Genomic DNA, 21938 nt, shown 5'->3' with positions numbered 1-21938 from the left:
CCAAAGGCCTTTCCCTCTAAGGAAGAAGAACTCTCACTCTGGGCCTCAGTGGTTAATTCCAGAGCCCAAGAAATGGGCCATTGAGCTAAAACCAAAGAAGGTGTGAACCAGTGAGTAAGCAGCGAGGGGCCAATCCAGGAGAAGAGGGGGTGGGGGGGTGGGGGGAGCCTTCTATTCTCCACAAGCAGCAGGGCCCAGGCTGGGATTGGTATCAGGCTCTTTCTCTTGGTTGGCAACTTGAGAGATTTCTTCAGTGTCCAAGACACTCAGTAAACATACTCCAGAGGCAAAAGGGAAATAGTTGGGGGGTCAGTTTATTCACTTAGCGTGGGCTCTGGCAGTTTTTCAATGACTGTTGAATCGCCAGAGGAATACAGGTTTGTGTTTTCTACTCCTGAGAGCTGATAGCTATCTGATAACTGATTCTGTGTAATGGAGAGTTTACTGAACAGACCAGTGTCTAAGTCCGGGGTTCTCCAGGTGATCCCACTTATAACCTGCAGGAACAGCATAGCCCCGGGGAACTTGTTAGAAAAGCAAAATTTTGTCCTGCCCCCAGACCTAGTGAACCAGAAACTCAGCACTCTGCTTTAACAAGTCACTGTTACATGCTTTGAAAAAGTGGTTTTGATGCACGCCCAAGTTTGAGAACCATGAAGGGAAAGACCTTTCTGTATGGTGGGTCTGGACCCCTTGCCCCAATGCCACCAAGGAGGGGAACGTGAGGCTGAAGGAGCTCCTTGCTCTACAGAGTTCTTCAGATCCCCCCCACCCCAGACACCTGACCCTTTTCACTCCTTCCCTCAACTTCAATTTCTTCCTGGAGATTTTGGGCTTCCTGGTTCCCAAACTGGGATTTCCTTACTGACCTAACTTTAGATCTCCCTTCCCCGCAGCCACTCCAACACCTAAAACTTCCAACTTCTCAGAACTCTTAGAGTCTCCCGTCCCCAACCCCCACCCCCACCCCACCGTGGCCCTGCCTTCAGTCCTGACAACCCCTGCGCGCCCCGTCTCCTTCCAGGCCTGCAGGACCCTGCCCCCCTCCCCAACCCAGTGGGCGGCTCAGGCCTCCTCGCCATCAGCCCCTACGAGCAGCAGCGGCTGAGCGTTTTTGCCCTTGTCGTGCCAGCACACGTCGAAGAAGGGGTACACGGGCCCGGGCAGGCGCTCGTGGAAGGCAAAGAGCAGCTCGAGGGCGTCGGCGTCGCTGGCATCATAAAAGGAGAGGACTCCGTCGCCGAAGCTTAGGTAGATCCCAATGCGCCACGGCCGCCTCTCCGGGGTGCGCAGTGAGCGCGGCTCCTTGGCTTCGACGTGCGCCTCCAGGATCTTGCCGTCTCGCAGCCCGATCAGCCAGAGGCCTTGCGAGGGCACGGCGTGCAGGCGGCCGCGGCGGCTGGCTTGGGCCGCGATCACGCCGAGGGCCCAGCGCGGCTTATCGCCCACCTCCACCTCCCAGTAGTGCTCGCCGTCGGACAGCAGCTGGTGCGCCACCACCGCCACAGCCTTGTCGAACTGGCACGGGTCCTCTCCCGCCGGCGGCGCCTTCTGCTCCGAGCACTCCACGCGGCGGCCGGAGGGAGACAGCACCAGGCTCGGGTGGGCCGTGCTCGGGTCAAAGGTCAGGTCCTTCATAACTGCCAAGGGCAGAGCGGTCAGGCCCCTGCGTGTCTGCCTCCCGCAAGCTTCTCCCAACCAACTTAGGGGCCAGCCGGTCTGCTCTAATCCCCCCAACATCTTTGGGAGGTGAGTCCCTCTCTGCTTCCTGGCTTGGGCCAAAGACTGGACCTGTCTGAGCTTCAGTCTGCTCGGCTGGAAAACGAGGCCATAACTGCCTCTTTCCAAGGTAGGGAGGATCCCGTGGATACAAGGCATGTAAGTCAGTAGCTGAGGCCCAGGTCCCAAAGCAGGAGACAGTCAAGAAGCTGGGTCCTAGGGCGCCTGGGTGGCTCAGTTGGTTAAGCGACTGCCTTCGGCTCAGGTCATGATCCCGGAGTCCTGGGATCGAGTCCCACATCGGGCTCCCGGCTCAGCGGGGAACCTGCTTCTCCCTCTGACCCTATCCCCTCTCATGCTGTCTCTCTCTCTCTCTCTCTCTCTCAAATAAATAAATAAAAAATAAAAAGATTTAAAGAAAAAAGAAGCTGGGTCCTAGGCCGGCCCCCGCCTCACCCAGCTGTGTGATTTCAGTCAGTCTCGAGCCCGTCTCTGGGCCTTACTTAGTCTTGCCTTGGATAAAACAGAATTTCCCCCCACCCCTCCTCCTGCAAGGCGGTCAGGGCTATTCCAGCCATGTGTGCATGTCCTGGAGTTCTGTAACCTATGGCACCTATGTGACCTAGCTCTCAGGGACAGGAGGCAGAACCCTTAGGGGCCTCCCCAGCCACAGGCCACCAGAGTCAGTGTCTGGCCTAGGCCCATCCCCAGGGTGTCTGTTCTGCACACCCTCAGCCTCCAATTGGCAGCCATGATCATCTCCGCCGGCCAGAGGGGGCAGGAACTGACCCAGGATCACACAGGGCTTGCCAACGGTAAGCAGGGTCCTCCCCACGTCAGCCCCCCACCCATAAACCCCATGCCCCCAAAGGTCCTTCTCTGAGCACAGGTTACAAGGGTGCAAGGCAAACCCCAGAGGTAAAGGGGCAATGGGCACCTTCTTCGATGACCTCCCAGCTGGGACTGAGAGGCCTCTCTTGCGTAGCCAGGACCTCCCCTCAACCACACAGTTACAAACACAAACCCGGAGACAGCCCCTCCCCAGTACCTGGCATCAGAGCCCGGAACATCTTCCTCCACACCTGGAATTTGAAGTCATCTGAGATGACAGGCAGCTGGATGTCCAGACGGGCAGGCGGCGGTGATTCTGCCAGGATCTTCTGTAGCCTGGGGGCGAGGAGGTGGGGGCAGCTGTGTGTGGAGGGACTTCCTGGAGGAGGCATGGAGCAGGGGAGGGCCCGAGGCGTTACCCCAAAGAGAGGAGGACAGGGGCTGTGGTGGAGTTCCAGGATCTCTCCTGCATCACACCTGGGCTTTTATTAAAACTCTGTCAGAGTTTCTGTTTGGAAGGATGAAAAAGTTCTGGAGGGAGGGGCGCCTGGGTGGCTCAGTTGGTTAAGTGCCTGCCTCCGGCTCAGGTCATGATCCTGGAGTCCCAGGATCGAGTCCCGCATCAGGCTCCCTGCTCAGCGGGGAGTCTGCTTCTCCCTCTGACCCTCCCCCTCTCATGCTCTCTCTCTCTCTCAAATAAATAAATAAAATCTTTAAAAAAAAAAAAGTTCTGGAGGGAGATGGTGCTGGATGGTGGTGGCACAACACGAATGTACTTAATGTCACTGAACTTAAAATGTGTACGTCAAAAAATGGTTAAAATGGCAAAGTTTACATCATGTATATTTTACCACAATTTTTTTGTTTATTTACTTACTTAAGTGATCTCTACACCCAACGTGGGGCTCAAGCTCACGACCCCGAGATCAGGAGTCGCAGGTTCCACCGACTGAGCCAGCCAGGCACCCCCACAAAAAAAAAAAAAAAAAAAAAAAAAAAATTTTTTTTTTTTTAAGAAGAACCTTCTGTTGGGATAAGGGCCAAGCTCCTCAGCCTTCCAGTTTGCCCTCACCTACCACAGCGGCTTCATCTTCTCTCCCTCTTACCAGTCTTGGCCCGCCTCTTCCCCCAGCTCTTCACCTCCCCACTCCTGGCATTCCTCCAGCGCCCCCTCTGCGAAGCCTGCCACCGGCACCCCCTTCCCGCCACTGCAGCACTGAGCCCCTACGGATGCCTGTGTCCCCGCCCAGGTCCGTCCCCAGCACCAGTCTGGGAGGTCCCTGAGGAGAAAGACCAGGTCAGGGTCAGGGTCATTTCTGTGCTCAACAAATGCAGGAAGATGGCGGTGGACAGAATGGGGTGTACAGGCTTGCTGTGATTAGACGGTGAGCCAGCCAGTGTCCCTGAAGACTAGGGCAAGTTGGGAAAAGGGGCAGGGCCAAGTTGATCTCACCTGCTGGTCACCAGGCAATATTTCTGGAAAGAGAGATAAAGAGATGGAGGTGAGACAGGCAGGGGAGACGCTGGGGACTTCTGAGGATGGATGGACCACCGGAATGCTAAGTGTGGGGTCAGGAAGAAACAGGAAAGCCAAAAGAAACCCAGAATTTAAAGCCAACCCTAGCCCTTTACCTCTGTGTGAGCTATAAAAACGTACTCCCTTTCCTCAAGAGACCAATTCCACTGGGTAGAAGATTATCTAAAACATACAAACCTACAATGTCTATGATATGAATGGTGCCCACTTAAATCCAGTGTCTTTGTGCAGTGTCCAACCTAAACAACCATAACAGCAGTCCTGCTCCCCTCCCCCGATATGTGACCTGGCCTTGTCCTGTCCCTTTCTGGACCTCAAAGTCCATGTCTGACAATGGGATGAGGTCTCTAGGCCCCGAACCCTGGCTGAGAAGCAGAGAGGGAAGGACATCCAGTGCTCACCATGAGGAACTCAGTCTGGGGCTTGTCGGCCACCTCCTCCAGGACCTTCTCCATCTGCCGTAGCTGCTCCAGGTAAGAGTTCAGGCTTCCCAGCTCCCGCCGCAAGGCGACCCCTGCCTCACCCCGCACTCGCTCGGCCTCACGGTCCAAGGAGCCCTCCAGTGCCGCCAGGAACACCCGCATCTTGCCCAGCTGCTCCCCGACAGCCCCCCGGAACTGACGCACCGTCTCCTGGGGGAGCAAACAGGCAAAAGCACTGGGCTGGGAGCCCCAGGCCGATGCCCAGTCCCCCGGCCCTGCTGTGCTGAGCCCCTCACCTCCACCTCCATCAGCTGATGTTCCAGCACAGCCACACTCTTCTCCTTGCGCATGCACGCCTCCTGCAGCTGCAGCTTCTGCTGCGGCAGTTGCGTCTGAGGGGGTGAGGCATAAAGAAGTGAAGGGGCTGCCCCCGCCCCCCACGTGCCGCCCTAAACCTGCACTCTCTGGCTCAGCCTCAGTGCCGGCTCCTCCGCCAGTCAGGTGGGCATCTCACCATTCCCCGAACTCGTGTGCAGATCTCTAGGCCCTCGCCGGCCCGGTCCTGATGTCGAGAACGCCTTACCCTCCCACTGCCTAGTTAGGGAAATCCTCCCTGGCCTCCCTCCCCTGAGCCCACACCCTGGGCCTTTAGCACCCCTAGCACGGGTCTTTGTGAGGGTGACAAACAGAGGGGCACAGCGCTGACACAGCCCGCCTCTCGGGGTGAGTGTAGGATGTATGAAGAAGAAGTTCAACCTCCTCCTCTCTCTGGGCTTTACCCCATCCTTAAAAGCAGAACAATAACAAAACACCCCAATCAGCCTTCCTGCCCCCCGCCAAGGGCTGTGGGGGCAGGCAATTTAATAAAAATGTCTGCTGTGGGGCGTCTGGGTGGCTCAGTTGGTTAAGCGACTGCCTTCGGCTCAGGTCATGATCCTGGAGTCCTGGGATTGAGTCCTGCATCAGGCTCCCTGCTCAGCAGGGAGTCTGCTTCTCCCTCTGACCCTCACCCCTCTTATGCTTTCTCTCTCATTCTCTCTCTCAAATAAATAAATAAAATCTTTTAAAAAAATTGTCTGCTGTGTTGGGGCACCTGGCTGGTTCAGTGGGTACAGCATGTGACTCTCGATCTCCTGGTGGAGGGAAAGCTTACTTTAAAAAAATATATTATCTGCTGCGTCTACCAAACAGATTTGTGGGTGGGATCCTCCCCTAGGCCTGCCAGTTTGTGAGTCCTGAAAGGCAGGTGTAGGGAAACTCCTAAGAGCCCCTGCCAAAGTCACTTTTTGCCTGGAAAGTGTATGGCCCTGGAATCAGACGGTCCCAGTCCCTCCTCCATGGCTTCCAACCTCAGTTTCCTCTTTTGCAGAATGGGAACAGTCTTCCTCACTTCACCCGGGGTTGTGGCAGATCTGTGGCCTCCTCCCCACTCCGCCCAAGGGAAGCTGAGAGACCTTCTAGGCTCTGGCTGCGGATGAGTCCCCGTCTTAGCGGAAGCCCCAGGATTAGCCCATGGCCCCCGTGGCCAGCCTCAGGTCATGCTCCGGCCTGCTGCAAGACAGGGCAGACCTGGTGGCTCTTAGCATGGAGTCGTCGTCAGAGGTTCAGTGGCGACAGGGCTAAGCCATGAGGAAGAGGCGTGACGCCACCCTGGATGCGCGGGGAATACTTGACCGCGGATGAGCTTAAGAAGTTCAAACTGAAGCTGGGGGCGGAGCCGCTGCGCCGAGGCTTCCAGAACATCCCGCGGGGCCTCTCCGGCAGCTAGACGCTCCACAAGCTGGTTGCCCTCTGCGGTGAGCACTTCGGCTGCGAGCCCAAGGCAGTCAGGCTGCACGACATTGGCATGCAGGAGGAGGCAGCTCGGTTTCAAGGGGTCGCATCAGTCCCCCGCTCCCGGCAGATCCCATTCGACCACTCTTGAGTCCTGGTACATGGTCTCTGGACACAGCCCCTCTTCATCGCCAAGGACCCAGGCATCCAGCCGCGCGCCCCAGCCTTCCTGTCTCCCTCCTCCGTCAGACCCTTCTTGGGTCCCTTCTTCAGAATTCCTGCCAGCCCCTCTCTGTGGCTTGGGGCTGGGCTGATGCGGATCCTGGCAGAATGTATCCCGCCCCATCTGTCCCCTCCAGGCTCCTGGGTCCCCTGGTGCTCTGTTGCATGTCGGGGACTCTATTCCCTCTTGGCAGGTCTCTCTCTTCGGCCCAGATTGGGAGTTCTGGGGTTACCAGCAAAGGTGAGCCTGGGTTGGGAAGACTCCCGGGAAGAAGCTCCTGCGCTGGTCTAGAAGACCACCAGTCGGCACTGGGCAGAACTGGGCAAGGCAGGAGGGGGAGGGACGGTGAGGCTGGGTCCCTGGGGGAGTCTGGGGGCCTCGAATACCCGCCTGAGGACGGTGGTCTACTCTCTTTAGAAGTCTGGGGGCCAAGCAGAAGTGCAGTGGAAACGCTGATGTTTGTGGGCAAAGATAACCCGCAGAAGCTCACCCCGCTCATCGTTCTCAAGAAGACGATGGCAGCTTCCCTGCCGGGGCTAAGGACCGCTCCCTGACTCCAGAACCCGCCTCGTCCCCCTCCCGCACCTGTCGTTTATTCTTCCACAGCCCAGCAAATGCTTCATGGCAGACCTTCCTGGGCCTGTGTAGACACATACTCTCCTGTCACTACATGCGTGTGATTTGCCACACGTCTGACACGGACGAGCCAGTGTGTGTATGTGTGTGTGCGCGCGTCTCTATTTGCTAATGTCTTGGTATCTTTTCTGGGCACCCGTGGGAATCGCAAACCTTGGGGTGCGCACAACTGTGTGTGGGCTCAGTACATAAGCGTTCAAGACTTCCAGCTCCATCGAGAAAAACAGCCCGGATTTAGGTCTCGGTGCCAACCCGGGCCTGCGCACAGAGGTGGGTTTCCCAGGCCTGCCTTGCCCTCGCCGCCGGATGTAGTGACCCTCGGGCCCGCACAAGTTCTGCAGCTCGGGGGAGAACGCGGGCCTCCGCGAAGCAGGCCCGCGGCCCCGGCCAACACCGCCCCCCGGCTAACACCGCCCCCCGGCCGCCCGCCCCCCCCAAGCCCCGCCCCCAAGCCCCGCCCCGCTAGTCCTATCTGCCCCGCCTACGCCCGCGGAAGGGGCGGTGCTCGCGGGCCGCAGACACGTGTTCTCCTCCCTGCTCAGCCAAGTCCGCCGTGTGGCGGCTGCCCCTGCATCTCTGGGCGCGCTCCAGCCGCTAAGCCCGGGAAATCTAGGTTCCGGGCCGCAGCCGTTCCCCAGGGCCCGCCCCTGAGTGCCTCTTCCAGGCTCCCTTCTCCGCCTGCAGCTCGTCAGCCCCCATTCCCTAGCGGCCTCGCTCCGCCCCGCGTCCCCCGCCGCTCCAGGCGCCCCCGGCCCCGAAGCTCAGAATCCAGGTCAATGCGGCGACCTCCAGATCGGCCAGACCCCGCTCCAGCCAACAACCCCGTCCCACCCCGGCGCCCCCGCCGCCGAAGGCCGCCCGATCCCCGCACCTTGAGGCGCGCGTGAGCTTCGGCGGCGGGCAGCAAGCGGTGGCCGCGGTGCGAACCGAGCGAGGCGCACACGCCGCACACGAGCGCTCGGTCCTGCTCGCAGTAGATGCTGAGCGGGTCGAGGTGCTCCTGGCAGTGGCCCTGCGGCACCTGCGCCAGCCCCTCCACCAGGCGCGCCAGCTGCAGGTTGGTGCTGAGCGCCTGCGGCCGCGTGAGTGCCTGGCAGCTCGGGCAGGGCACCGTGCCGTCCGCCGCCGGCTCCCCAGCCACGCGGCTCAGGCAGGCGCGGCAGAAGCTGTGGCCGCACTCGGCCGTCACGGGCGCGTCGAACAGCTGCAGGCAGAGCGGGCAGGACAGCTCCTGGTGCAGGAGGCCCGGCGCAGCCGACATGACGGACCTGGGGAGAGGAGGGCTCAGTCAGGGAGGCTCCGCGGAGCCGCGAACCAGGCCCGGCCCCAGACCCAGACAGGGAGGATCCCCAGCCTATAAAGACCTCACGTCTCCTACAGAAAAGGACTCTGGTTCTGGCCAACGGGGAAGGGGGACTCGGTTTTGAGCCCCAAAGCAGTCTCAGTTGCATTTCTCAGCCCCAGCCCCCAAAACAGCCCCTAACAGGGACCTTGTCTCAATCCCAGGTCCTAAACAGGAGTCCAGGTTGCAGTCCTTCCCCTGTCTTAGGCCCAGGCCTCAGCCCCTGCCCCAAATTCCGCAGAGCCCCCACCCCCTACCTTCCTACCTCTCCGGGATCCCCAGGCCTCCCCTCCCCCATATCTCCAGGCCCACAAGACCCACAGGACTCACAGGTCTGGATGGAGATCTTGGGCGAAAAGAGACTCCCAGGAGGCCCACTCAAGGTCAGGCCTAACCTTAGGTGGGTGTCAGAGCTGTGTCTGGAGACAGGCAAAGGGCAAGCAGCAAGCTCAGAGCAAGGACAGGGGACCCACAGGCACAGCTGGGAGCCGACACCACGGGTGAGGGCACACAGTGAATCGCAGACAGACCCTCCCAGACTGAGTCTTGGCCCCAGGACTATATTTAGTTGTCCTGCCCACCCCCTTCCATCACTTCTGGAAACCGTTCTAAAAGTGAGGACTGAGTTGTCAGCGGGCAAGCATCACATGTCAAGGCCACCTGTCCTGGTCCATCCACTGGCCCCTCCCTGGCTCAGCCTGGAGCCAGAAATTACAAAAGCAGGGAGATGGGGCCCCTCATACCACAGAAAAGACAGAAACACGTTTGGGAGGAGTCTCTCCTTTCTCCCCCACCCCACCGCCCCCCATTCCACACTCTCCAGCCTCCCCTGTCCCTGACTGTGGCCCTCCCCAGTTTGTCACCCACTTATTCCCCAAGTTTATGGCTCTCCAAGATCACAGTGACCGTATTAGCTCCATCTGCAGGAGGACAGGACCTCAGACTACCCTGAAAGGTTTTCTTCCTCCAGAGTCGAGGGGAAGGTCTTTTCCCTGCTGGTCTCTCCAGTGCCCAGCACAGGCCCTGGGGCAAAGTGGGCCTCCCTAAGTGCTTGGAAAATGACTGATAGAGGGACAGTTGAATAAATGAAGGAACTGAATCCACAGCCTGCAGCCCAGAAGTTGATTCTGCCCTGAGAGCTTTGGGCTTTTACATGCTTAGCCTTCAAAACTCAGTTTAAATTGCATTCAGAATGAAAACCAAAGTCCTCACTGTGGCCTACAAAGCCCTACTGAAGCTGACCTCATTCTCCTCTCACCCCTCCCCACCTGCTCACTCCAGCCTTGGCCTTTGGGCTTGCTGGCCCCTCGGCCTGGAACACTCTTTCGGACATGGTTTCCATCCTACTCTCAGTGCGGCTTTTCCTAATTCCCCGATTTTAAATCTCATATCTCCCTCCCACTGCTCTGTTTTTCCCTATAACATTTATTACCATCTGACAAGCAATATTTTACTTATTGGTTTTTTTGACTGATTCCTCCTACCAGAATATAAATTTTGTACCCTGCTTGTCTCCAATTTAGAATAAAGCGTGTGCACACTGCAGATGCTCAGTAAATATCAGTGAATGAATAAACACACAAATTCACTGGATCCTTCTCTTTTGGCCTCTCAGCCACACTTTCTCTCAGCCTTTCCCTGGATTTGTCCGGTCTTAATCTGAGTTTCTGCTTACGTTTCAGTTTTATCTCACCCTTTGGACTCTCTTTTTGCCTCTCTCTTGGGTTTTTAATGTTCATTTTTATTAATTTTATCCCAAATGTGCACATGAGGTGTTCTAGATCAGAGACAAACTCATTAAATCTCTCCCAGGAAATAGTAAATGTCTGGCTCCCTGTGTCCTAGGATGATGGGATGAGAGCCAAGTTAACTGGCCCATGACGGTAGCCAGACACCCTAGAGAGGAGCAACAAGAAAGAATTCCTTTCCCTGATTATCAAGGAGAAGAAAGCAACTGCCCCTCTCCCCTGCTTAAAGATCTTCTTACTCCAACTCCTCGGCAAGTAAATAAATCTCCCCAGGAGCCAGATAGCTCCTTACACATCTCAGCTCAAGTCTTTGGTTTTATTGTTTTTATTTTTTTTTAATTTCACAAATATATTTTATTTAACCAAGTGTAGCCAAAATATTATCATTTGACATGTAACCAATATGAAAATTATTAATGTGGGGCATCTGACTGGCTCAGTCGGTAGACCATGCAACTCTTGATCTCGGGGTCATGAATTCAAGCCCCATGTTGGGCGTAGAGCTTACTTAAATTATTAACAAAATATTTTACATTCTTCCTTTCATACTAAGTTTTTGAAAGAAGGTGTGTATATTACACTGAGGGCACGTCTCATTTCAGACACCTCATTTCAAGTGCTCAAGAGCCACGTGTTTATAGTAGCTATCAAATGGGACAGCACAGCTCTATAATCTCCATGATCTTATAACAGATTGCCATTAAAGATTGTCATATTAAGCCTTGTTGATTAAATATAGATTTGCTCTCATGTGCTTGATCAAAATCCTAGGAAAATGCAGAATTTGGGGGGGGTGGAAGAACTCCGTTATTTTAAGCAGAGTATTCTTGTATTTATATACAAAAGTTATATTTAGGAGCTGAACCTCCCATTCTTTTTTTTTTTTTTTTTTTTCTGGTACCTTCTCCAACCCTCCCTCCCAACCCATGCTTGCTTTTTGTTTTGGTTTGGTTTGGTTTGGTTTTTTTGTTGTTGTTATTGTTGTTAACATATAATGTATTGTTTCAGGGGTACAGGTCTGTGATTCATCAGTCTTACACAATTCACAGCACTCACCACAACACATACCCTCCCCATGTCCATCACCCAGCCACCCCATCCCTCCCACCCCCTCCCATTCCTTTTAATAATTTGTTAAATCCCAAAGCGTATCTAGATAAACAATGACTTGCATCTCAAAAACGTAAGTAAACCCTAAATATTACAAATCTTTAGACTTGTCTCCAAGTTCTGTGGCTCATTTCTTCTAAAACACTTGAAGCTCTTCCATGTTGCATGCTGGCCCACTTAGGAAGCTACCCCAGGCTTCCTGGCACCTTTGGGCTTAACCTAGGAACCTTGTACAGGCTATCATCATTTACGCCTCTCAGGAAGAGATAAGTTTTATTATTCTTTTGGATCAGAGCAATTGACTACACAAATAACTACAGTATTGAAAAGTCTCAGGAAGGGGTGCCTGGGTGGCTCAGTCGTTAAGCGTCTGCCTTCGTCTCAGGTCATGATCCCAGAGTCCTGGGATCGAGCCCCGCATCGGGCTCCCTGCTCCGCGGGAAGCCTGCTTCTCCCTCCCACTCCCCCTGCTTGTGTTCCCTCTCTTGCTGTGTCTCTCTCTGTCAAATAAATAAAATCTTTAAAAAAAAAAAGAAAGAAAGAAAAGTCTCAGGAAGCTACTAAGGCTTTTTACCAGAACCCTGAGAAACCCAGGGAAGTTTGATTTCCCCAAAGAGGAGGGGGTGAGGATGAGAGCATATCTGGAGCTGGTCTCTGAAACCACAAACCACTTTACTTCCACTCAAAAAGTCGACATCCTGAATGTCGATCTCACCTGGAGTTCCCATCACTGCCAGGCTGAGGCTGAAGATTTTGGTCAATAGGAGTGGGTGCGCAGGACAAGGAGGTGACAGTCAACTCAATCTCTCTCTGTGGATGGGCCAGATCTGACCTCTGACCCATGAGAGGGACATTGATTGTCTACAGCAGGTTGGAGGGAACATATCTGGAGGAGGAAGTAAGGATTTGTGATGCTAACCCTACGATACGATGGAGCTCTGTGAAGTCCCTGCAGCCAGAGCTCAGAGGGAGCAGATTCCGGCTTGTCCTAAGGGAGAGCTTCCCAATGGCTGAAGTCATAAATGCCATGGAAGGTGAGAGCTCTTGTATTGGATAAATGCAGAAAGAAGGCAGAAATCCTCCAATCAGGGCCACAGCAAAAGCAGGTCCTGAATGCTGATGTCACAGACTCGTGTTGGGTATGCCCAGGAAGATCACCTACCTCTCTGGACTCCAGCATCTTCAGCTACAACATGAGGATAAGTAGGATAACAATACCATCCCTGTCAGGTTGATATGAGGATTAAACTAGATATTATAGTAAATAAACACCAGGGACAGTGTGTTGGCACTCAGGGGCTTAGGAGGCAGTGACTGCCACCACCAGGCTCAAATCTTGACTCTGTTCTTTCCTCATGTGACTTTGGGCAAGTCACTTAACCTGATTTTCTTATTTGTAAAATGGGAATCATGTAAGGATTTTTATTAAGACTCTAGATTGGGGGGCGCCTGGGTGGCTCAGTTGGTTAAGGGTCTGCCTTCAGCTCAGGTCATGATCCCAGGGTCCTGGGATCGAGCCCTGCATTAAGGTCCTTGCTCAGTGGGGAGCCTGCTTCTCCCTCTCCCTCTGCCTGCCACTCCCCCTGCTTGTGCTCTCTCTCTCTGTCAAAGAAATAAATAAAATATTAAAAAGAAAAAAAAAAAGACTCTTGGATTGGGGCACCTTGGTGGCTCAGTTGGTTGAGCATTCAACTCTTGGTTTCAGCTCAGGTCATGATCTCGGGGTCATGAAACCAAGCCCCGCATCGGGCTGTGCTCTCAGGGAGGAGTCTGCTGAAGATTTTCTCTCCATCTCCTGCTGCCCCTCCACAAACCCCAGCCCCCGCTCACTCACGCACTCTCTCTCAAATAAATAAATAAATCTTAAAAAAAAAAAAAAAACAGATTCTTGGATTGTTATGAAGATTCAACAAGCTAATTCATATAAAACTCTTAGAACAATGCCAAGCCCATAGGAAATGTTCAATAAATGTTGGCTATTGATATTATTACAATTATTATTACTAAGTATTCCAAGGAATCCTCCCTATAACCCTGTAAAGTCAATAACATCATCCCTACTTCAGAGACTGGGAAACTAAGGCTCAGAAACTTTAACATGACAAAATCACCCACAGTATGCCAGGCCTGTTCCAAGCATTTCACCATTCTTAATCCATTTATAACCTTATAACCTCATAACCTCATTTATAACCTTGTAACAACCCAACATTGTCCCTATTTTACAAGGAGGCCATGAGGAATGAGATTAAGTGGCTTGCCCAATGTTCTGACAATCTATGGTCTTGGCTGCAGAAGAAGCAATCTGGTTCCAGTGATCAAGGGTTACTTTGGTTGGGTGGGGAGAATCACACCCAGGAGGCATCTTACCACCACCAATAGCTCCGGCTCTAGTCCAGGGGCAAAGGTGGGCCTGAGGTAAGACCTGAAGGTTCTTTCCTTGCCAGGGATCAAAGTTCGGAGCTCTGAGCACTCCCCCCAGAAAAGGAGGTGTTGAGGGAGAAGGGATTATCATGGCTTCCCGGAGAGCTGCCCAAAGCTCCTATTCCCCACCTCCCCAGATGGAAATCACCCTGGCAGTGTCCAGGAACAAGTAGGTTCTGCCTCTGCCTCCCTGGGGACTTTGGCCAAGTCATTGCCCTTCTCGGGGTTCTGATTCCCTACAGGCTGATGAGGTGAGCACATTCATATTACAGAATGCAGACCCCAGGGAGGGGCTGTGACCTCCCTAAGTCACACAGCTAAGAGGATCTGGGAATCGAATCTGAGTGGGTCTGACACCACTCATCTCCTGCTTTTCCCACTATTCCACTATCTTCTGAATGCAAGTTCTAGAGCTTTCTGCAAAGAGGAGGAAGTTAGCGTTAACATTACTACATCGTAACATCTAGCTTCCCAAGATGTTTGTGGACAGTCTGGAGGAGGCATAGATTTCCATATACATAATCTCTTCAAGCCATTTGTCAATTTTTAAGGAAAGTAGGACATTTAGGATGGTGGTTGGAATTTGGGCCTAGGGGTCAGATGGTTCAATCTGTGTTTCCTCATATACTACCATTATTGGCTTCCAGAGTAATTTCTGAAAACCTCAGGTTTCTCCTCTGTAAGGTGGGATAAATACACACACTCACAGGGATGTCGGGAGGTTTAAATGAGATTATGCATGTTAACTGCTTAGCACAGTGCCTAGAACATAGTAAATTTTGGAGAATGGAAGCTGTTATTACTACTATTACTGTCTCCCACCAGCACTTATCATGTGGGTGGGCGTCTAGTAGATCCTTAATACATCTATTTAGAATAAAATAGGGGTGCCTGGGTGGCTCAGTCCATTAAGTCTCTGACTCTTGATTTCGGCTCAGGTCATGACCTCAGGATGGTGAGATCGAGCCCCATGTCAGGCTCCACGATGGGCATGGAGCCTGCTTAAGATTCTTTCTCTCCGGGGGCACCTAGATGTCTCAGTCATTAAACATCTGCCTTCGGCTCAGTCATGATCCCAGGGTCCTGGGATTGAGCCCTGCATCGCATCGGGCTCCCTGATCGGCAGGAAGCCTGCTTCTCCCTCTCCCACTCCCCCTGCTTGTGTTCCCTCTCTCACTCTGTCTCTCTCTGTCAAATAAATAAAATCTTAAAAAAAAAAACTCTCTTCCCTCTCATTCTGTCCCTCTCCCCACCTCACTCACATGCTCTCTCTCTCTAAAAAATTAACTTTAAAAAAATAGAATAAAATAGATTCTCCAAAACCTATGTTCCCTTCTGAGTTCAGAGTCTACAATATGCTCATAGAGCACATCCACCTGCCAAAAAGTGTCACTTGTTCTAACTGAGGTGAATCCTAAAACCACCGGCTGGTGAGGCTTCCGGTTCCATGAAAGGAAAAGCTGTTCTCCCGTCCCTTGTCCCTTGCCTCCCTATGACATCACACCAAAGGGCCAGCACATGCTCTGAGGTGTCGTATGAAAATCACAGCCTGGATCTTCCGTGTCCCGGTCTGAATATGTGTGAGCAGAAATGTGACTGGGGTTGGATGCCAGGGACAACCTGGGCCCAGAAGGGTCGTGGGTGGTGACATGCAGGAACAAGGGAAGGGCACATGACCCTTGTGCCATGTCACAAATCTTCAGCCCCATTGCCCCCAGGAAGCCAGCTGGAAGGAGAAGCCCACCTTCTCCTCCTAGGGATGACACACATTCTCCCAGGCACAATTTCCCACAGTCCCACGGGTTCCATTGAAATATGTTACATTGAGTTTACTTAAAGCCAAGGCCATCCCATCCAAACAATGGCTCAAGAGATACAGAAATATGGCCATGTGGCTAGGGGTCCCTGCTCTATGTGGGGGTTGAGTCAGGCAATCATTTTTAAAATTCCATGACTCAAAAACCCAAAGCATTGGGGCACCTGGGTGGCTCAGTCGGTTAAGCATCTAATTCTTGGTTTCGGCTCAGCTCATGATCTCAGGATCATGGATGGAGCACCACATGAGCTTGAGTCTGCTTGAGATTCTTTCCCCCGTCTCTCCCTCTGCTCCTCCCCTCACCCCTGCTCTTGCACACTCACTCTCTCCCTCTAAAATAAATAAATAATTTTTTTAAAAAGATTTTATGTATTTATTTGACAGAGAGACACAGCGAGAGAGGGAACACAAGCAGGGGGAATGGGAGAGGGAGAAGCGGGCTTCCCGCGGAGCAAGGAGCCCGACGTGGGGCTTGATCCCAGGACTCTGGGATCATGACCCGAGCCGAAGGCAGACACCCAACGACTGAGCCACCCAGGCGCCCCTAAAATCTTTTTTTTTTTTTAAAGCATGTAAGATTCTACCAATGTGAAAAGAGCAGGTTGTTATGATTCTAGATCCTAGGATTCTTTTGTCATTCCATAAAGGCTTATAATGGCTGGAGTTATGCCAAGCCCTGTGGTGGGTGCTGTGGATCACAGAGGGTCCTCAAGGAGCTCTCAGTCTGGTGGGAAAACAGAGTGAATGGACACACTGTATGATAAAGGCATCATAAAGGCATCCTGCAGACGTGTGAAGGAATAATTCATTTTGCACAGAGGACAGAAAAGTCAACAGGGAAGAGTAGACAGAAGACAAATTCAGAATCCAGACAGACAAGCTATATGATCCCCTCAGCTATAGGACCTTCGGCAAGTCCCTCAACCTCTCTGAGCCTCAGTCTTCTCGTTGGTGAAATAGGGCTACTAGACCCTGTCCCCCAGGGATTGTTGTCAGGCTTTGAAATAATGCATGTAAAAGATCACAGCCTAAAGAGGGGGCTCAAATGTTTATTATTTCTTCGAAAAAGTGACTCCTGATGGATGTTGGGACAAGCACTAACTCATCAAGGCAACCAGAAGGGACTTTAAAGAGGCCAAGCAGAGAAAAGGTGCCACTTGTGGAGAGAAGTCCAGAGGCCAACACTGTCAAAGGTGTAGCTGAGGAGGTTGGCAAGGATCTTGAAGACCAAGCCAAGGAGCTTGGACTTGACTCTGAGGGCACTGGAGAGTCCTAGGTTTCTGAGCAGGGAAGGCGTAAGATCAATGTGTGCGCTAGGAAGCAGTAGCCTCTTGGCCACAGTGTGCAAAATGAGTCGGAGATTGTAAAAGGATAAAGATCAGGGAAGAGGCACAATAATAAACAACCATAAGCCAAGGAACACTGGTTATTGGACCACAGGTGCCACCCATGGTGGGATGTTGGCACATAATATACCTAGACCACGTGAGGCAACATGCACAAGGATGGGGAGTGAGCCCCGCTACTACCCTTGCTGGAAGCTCTTGAATACAACATGCTGCAGGTAACACGGCCTCATTTATTCCTTCATTTAGCAAATCCTCACTGAGCACCTCCTAGGGATCAAGCACTGTCTTGATGCTGGGGATTCAGCAATGAACAAGACACACAAGGTCCCTGCCTTCATTCACCGAGCTCACAGCTGGGTGACGGATGTTCAACAAATGAATAAATAAATGTGTATGTCAGGATCACATCAGTAAAAGCAATGGTGATTGTTACAAGCCAGCTGAAATGGAAAAATGAAGGGTTCCCAATAACCACCTAGGAAGGAGAGCCCAGATTCAAACTAGACACTGGACAGCTTCAAGCCCACAGTCTTCCAGCTCCTGGCAGCTGCCTCTGGTATCCTCCGTTGAACCACCAGATGCCTTCGTTGTTGCTGTTGTTTTTAATTTAGATTCTAGTTAGTTGACATACAGTTCAATATTGGTTTCAGGAGTAGAGTTCAGTGGTTCATCATTTACATATAATGCCCAGTGCTCATCATAACATATGCCTCCTTAATACCCATCTCCCTCCATCAACCCTCATTTTGTTCTTTATAGTTAAGTCGCTCATGATTTGTTTCCCACAAGGCCCCTTCATTCATTACTGGTTCCACAAAGATTTCTTGAACAACCACGATAGGCCAAGCACTGTTCTGGATGCTGTGGATGCAACAATGATCTGGACAGGCATGACTTACAGACCGGCAGGGAAGACTGATGCTAAACAAATCCATATAGTTACAATTCAGTCACAATTGCTATGAAAGCAGGTGTTATGAACTAGTCTGGGAGGGATTCTAAACCTGGTTGGCCAGAGGAAGTGACATTTAACTGGAAACCTAAAGTCTCAAGAATTTACCAGGCAAAGAGTGAGGGAAGAAATTTCCAGATCAAGGGAACACGTTGAAAGTTTAGAGAGGGGCGCCTGCATGGCTCAGTCGGTTAAGCGTCTACCTTCGGCTGGGGTCATGACCCCAGGGTCTTGGGATTGAGTCCCGTATCAGGCTCCCTGCTCAGCGGGGAGTCTGCTTCTCCCTCTGCCTGTCCCCCACTCATGCTCTCTCTCTCTCTGAAATAAAAAATTTAAAAAACAAAACAAAACAAAAAAGGCCTTGGAGAAGCAAAGGAGCGTGGCACATTTGAGGAACTGAGAGGCCAGTATGGTTGAAACTCAGAGACAGAGGGAGAACAGGGTGTGGCACAAGACAAAGCTGGTGAGGTCCACGGGGGCCAGACCAGCAGGGCCTTCCCAGACACGTTAAAGACAAGTTAAGAATTCTGGGCACAGCTTGGGCTCCAATGCCTACTCATGCCACCTTTCACTTGCTCTTCTAGATCAAGCCCCCTGGGCCCAGGGTGACTCTGCACCCATGACTTTCCCTCCATCGAGAAGTTTCTCAACCGTTCATTACAAGTGTCTCATCATCACTTCCCCAGAAATTCAGCTCCTGGGACCAAATCCTGGCTGTCCCAGGAAGTATCTGGCCACTTGCGGCCATCAGGTAGAGGCCATCAGATAGCCCATGTTACACTGGAATATTTACTAAGTGGATAAGTGTTATGATCCCATTTTACAGATAAGTTAACAGGCACAGAGAAAGTACACGACTTTTTTTTTTTTTTTTTTTTTTTAAGGTTTTGAGAGAGAGAGCATGAGCAGGAGTGAGGAGTGGAGGGAGAGGGATAAGCAGATTCCTTGCTGAGCAGGGAGCCTGATGCGGGGCTCGATCCCAGGACCCTGGGATCATGACCTGAGCTGAAGGCAGACCCTTAACCAACTGAGCCACCCAGTGCCCCTCTACCCTTTTTTTACATCTTTTCTTCTCTGTGCATGCAATTTGGTAAGCTACATGGCTCTGGTTGTTAGGATTCTAAGATTCTAAGATTCTATGACACGTGAGAGTGGACGCTAAGATTCAGGGAAATGTGGACATTTTAGTGTTCTAGAATTTCAAGATTCTAAACCTTGGCACTTCCAATAAACCAGGTTCTGGTCTGTGCTAGTTACTGCAAGCCTGGAGATGGAGGCACTACCCCATGAGCCCCTCTGCCATCTCCCGGCTCCCACCTCACACATCAGCTGGAGGACGCAATCCCGGCGCCCCCTGATGGCCAGGTTAGTGAGCCTGGAGACCTTGGTGGGTGGGAACCAATGAGGTAGTCGGGGCGCCCTATGCCACCCGGCAATGAGCTGGGGCGAAGGCGGGAATCGGGAGAAGGCGGGGAGTTCCAGGTCCCACCCCAGAGCAGACTTCCTGGTCTGCAGACATCCCGGGTGAGCAGCAGCGGCAGAACCATGGGGCGCACTCGCGACGCCATCCTGGACGCGCTGGAGAACCTGACTGCAGACGAGTTCAAGAAGTTCAAGCTGAAGCTACTTTCAGTGCCGCTGCGCGAAGGCTATGGGCGCATCCCGCGAGGGACACTGATGTCCATGGATGCCATGGACCTCACAGACAAGCTCGTCTCTTTCTACCTGGAAGAGTACAGCGCAGAGCTCACCGCGGTCGTGCTGCGTGAGATTGGCATGCAGGAAACAGCGGAGCAGCTGCAGATGGTGCGCAAAGGTGAGCACACCCGCTCCACGCTCTGCAAGGCCCCAGATCGCTGGGCCTCCTATGTCCCCTCACCACACCAGCCCCACCCCAACGTTTGCCCCTTGGGCTCTTTTGCTTTCAGTTCCTCCTACCCTCTAAAATTACAAATGCTCCTCCTGCTGGGAAGGGTTTCCTGTGCTTGGCCCTGAACTTGGCTTCCGGACCAAGGGGCCCCTGCCCCAGAGAGACTGGAGATATGATAACGGAAGGGAAGGGGACCACTTGACTGATTTCCTTATAGGCCCCGCTCCAGGGCCTGCTGGGATCCAGGATCACCAGACTGCAATCAAGCCAGGTGAGGCCTTCACTCCCAACCTCTCTGGCCACATCCCAGCACAGCCTGGAGCTGTGTCCCCCAGCTAGCAACACTGGGGAAGCAAGAGTGGGCCTCCCCTTCCTACCCACCCACACACCACTTGGGCCACACCTCAGGGGCACCTGCTGAGATCCAGGCTTCTTAAGAGCTGGCAGCCAAGCCAAGTGAGGCCTTCACTGCCAACCTCTCAGCCACACCCCACGACACCCCTGCACAGCCTGGAGCTGTGTCCCACAGCCAGGAACAAAGGGAGCAAGGTTGGGCCTATCCTTCCCACCCACACACGTACCCCTTGGGGCACACCTGGTTGGGGGGCGGGGGGGCTGGTGGGAGGGAGAGAAACAAAGTTATACTCATCCCACCCTATCTGTAGTGTGGGTGGGCTGCCCACCTTGAGCCCCACCCCTTAGGGTTACAGAGCAATTTCTGAAGAAAGCAGAGCTCAGGGGGAACAGACCCCAGTATCCACCCTGGGAACTGGCTCAGCTGCTCGCCTCCATTCTGCCTGCAGCACCGCACTTTGTGGACCAGCACCGGGTAGCCCTCATCACGCGTGTCACAGACGTGGATGGGGTGCTGGACGCCCTGTATGGTACGGTCCTGTCAGAGGAGCAGTACGGGGCAGTGCGGGCCGAGTCCACCAACCCAATGAAGATGAGGAAGCTCCTCAGCTTTGCTCCAGCCTGGAACAAGACCTGCAAAGATCTGCTCCTTCAGGCCCTGAAGAACACCCACCCCTACCTGGTGGTCGACCTGGAGAAAAGCTGAGGGGTCTTCCCCAGCAGCAGTCCCACATAGAATCCCTGGCAGTTCCAGCCAACTAACCCCAAATCTGAATCTCTTTTTATACTCAATATATGAAAAGCCAACTTGTACTTGTGTGTTTTTCCTACTTCCAGCCTGGAAGCACATGCAGAGCTAAACTACAGTGTAAATGCCGCAGAGGCCAAATAAAGCTCTACTTTACTGCCTGGTCCTAGGGCAGCAGGCTCCCCGCTTTATCCTTTCTACCTCACAGTCACCGTGGAATATCCCCTCTCATTTACCATTTGGTAACTCCTCCAGTGCTACCCATGGTTAGCCCTGTGGCCAAGGTCGAAAACAGACGTATGTACAAAAGGTCTGAACCGTAATGGGTCAGCTCAGAGGCATGTGACAACAGACGAGTCTACATAGCTTCTCTTTCACTTTTCCTTAGGGAAAAAAATGTAAAATTAGAGCACTCTTCAAGGGAAGCGACAGAGTATCCTCTAAACACAGAAGAGCACAAGCAATCAAGCAGAATTCTAGGGTTCCTTCTGGCACCAGCCCAGACTTCAGCAGGCTTCATTGCTCCCTCTGCTCCCTGCCGCCCCCTACAGGAAGGGGTTATAGGTTATACTTTGCCCAGAAAACAGGCCAACGACAAAACCAAAACTTTGGGAATGAGTTCTAGGAGCCATTTCTTCTCGATTGAATTTTTGCCTCCAGAGGTATTATTAATATAAGTATTCTTCACCAGGAAACAGCACTTAAGGAGTGCTGTTTGCAAAGGCTGTTGGGGAACCAGGATGCTAGGATTACATCCTGCATACCCTTTGCACCCAAATTCTTTCTGGCTTTGAAGCAAGATAGGGGTAGGCAGGCAAAGCAACAAGCAGGCACAGCAGCCCAGTGTCCCACTCGTAAGGGACAGATCATCAGACACAGGGGGTCCAGGTATGCAGGTACCTGCGTGGTTCTGTGCCACTCGGTGATACACTAGTTCACAATGAGCAAAAGCTGTCGACTTCACTTTGAATCCCTCACCTAGAGGACACAACTAGAAATGGTAGTCTTTATGCCTCCCACACACTTCCTTAGGGGTATACGCACAGTATTCTGACAGTCTGTATAAAATGTCCCTATCCTGATC

General features: G+C 52.8%; 2 protein-coding genes across 3 annotated transcripts; one reads left to right on the top strand and one right to left on the bottom strand.

Moving 5' to 3' along the window:
• Nucleotides 1-298: 298 nt before the first annotated feature.
• On the bottom strand, nt 299-9100 carry TRIM72 (tripartite motif containing 72). The gene is made up of 7 exons (XM_045875400.3): nt 8814-9100; nt 8013-8409; nt 4806-4901; nt 4489-4719; nt 4004-4026; nt 2768-2886; nt 299-1640 (listed from the first exon to the last, which is right to left on the bottom strand). The coding sequence occupies exons 2-7, from the start codon at nt 8400-8402 to the stop codon at nt 1066-1068; spliced, it is 1434 nt and encodes a 477-aa protein (XP_045731356.2). The 5' UTR covers nt 8403-8409; nt 8814-9100; the 3' UTR covers nt 299-1065.
• Nucleotides 9101-19398: 10298 nt separating this feature from the next.
• On the top strand, nt 19399-21119 carry LOC123842731 (apoptosis-associated speck-like protein containing a CARD). 2 transcript variants are annotated; one of them, XM_045871961.3, is made up of 3 exons: nt 19399-19698; nt 19970-20023; nt 20556-21116. In XM_045871961.3, the coding sequence occupies exons 1-3, from the start codon at nt 19428-19430 to the stop codon at nt 20810-20812; spliced, it is 582 nt and encodes a 193-aa protein (XP_045727917.1). In that variant the 5' UTR covers nt 19399-19427; the 3' UTR covers nt 20813-21116. The 2 variants fall into 2 exon arrangements, with proteins under 2 accessions (XP_045727917.1, XP_045727923.1); XM_045871967.3 differs by lacking the exon at nt 19970-20023 and having other exon boundaries at nt 20556-21119.
• Nucleotides 21120-21938: the final 819 nt, after the last annotated feature.

The sequence above is a fragment of the Mirounga angustirostris genome, unplaced genomic scaffold (genome assembly GCF_029215605.1).
Source record: "Mirounga angustirostris isolate CCGP_5_RB_7025 unplaced genomic scaffold, mMirAng1.0.hap1 SCAF_5, whole genome shotgun sequence".
NCBI classification, from domain to species: domain Eukaryota; kingdom Metazoa; phylum Chordata; class Mammalia; order Carnivora; family Phocidae; genus Mirounga; species Mirounga angustirostris.
This window is presented reverse-complemented; position numbering and strand designations above follow the sequence as displayed.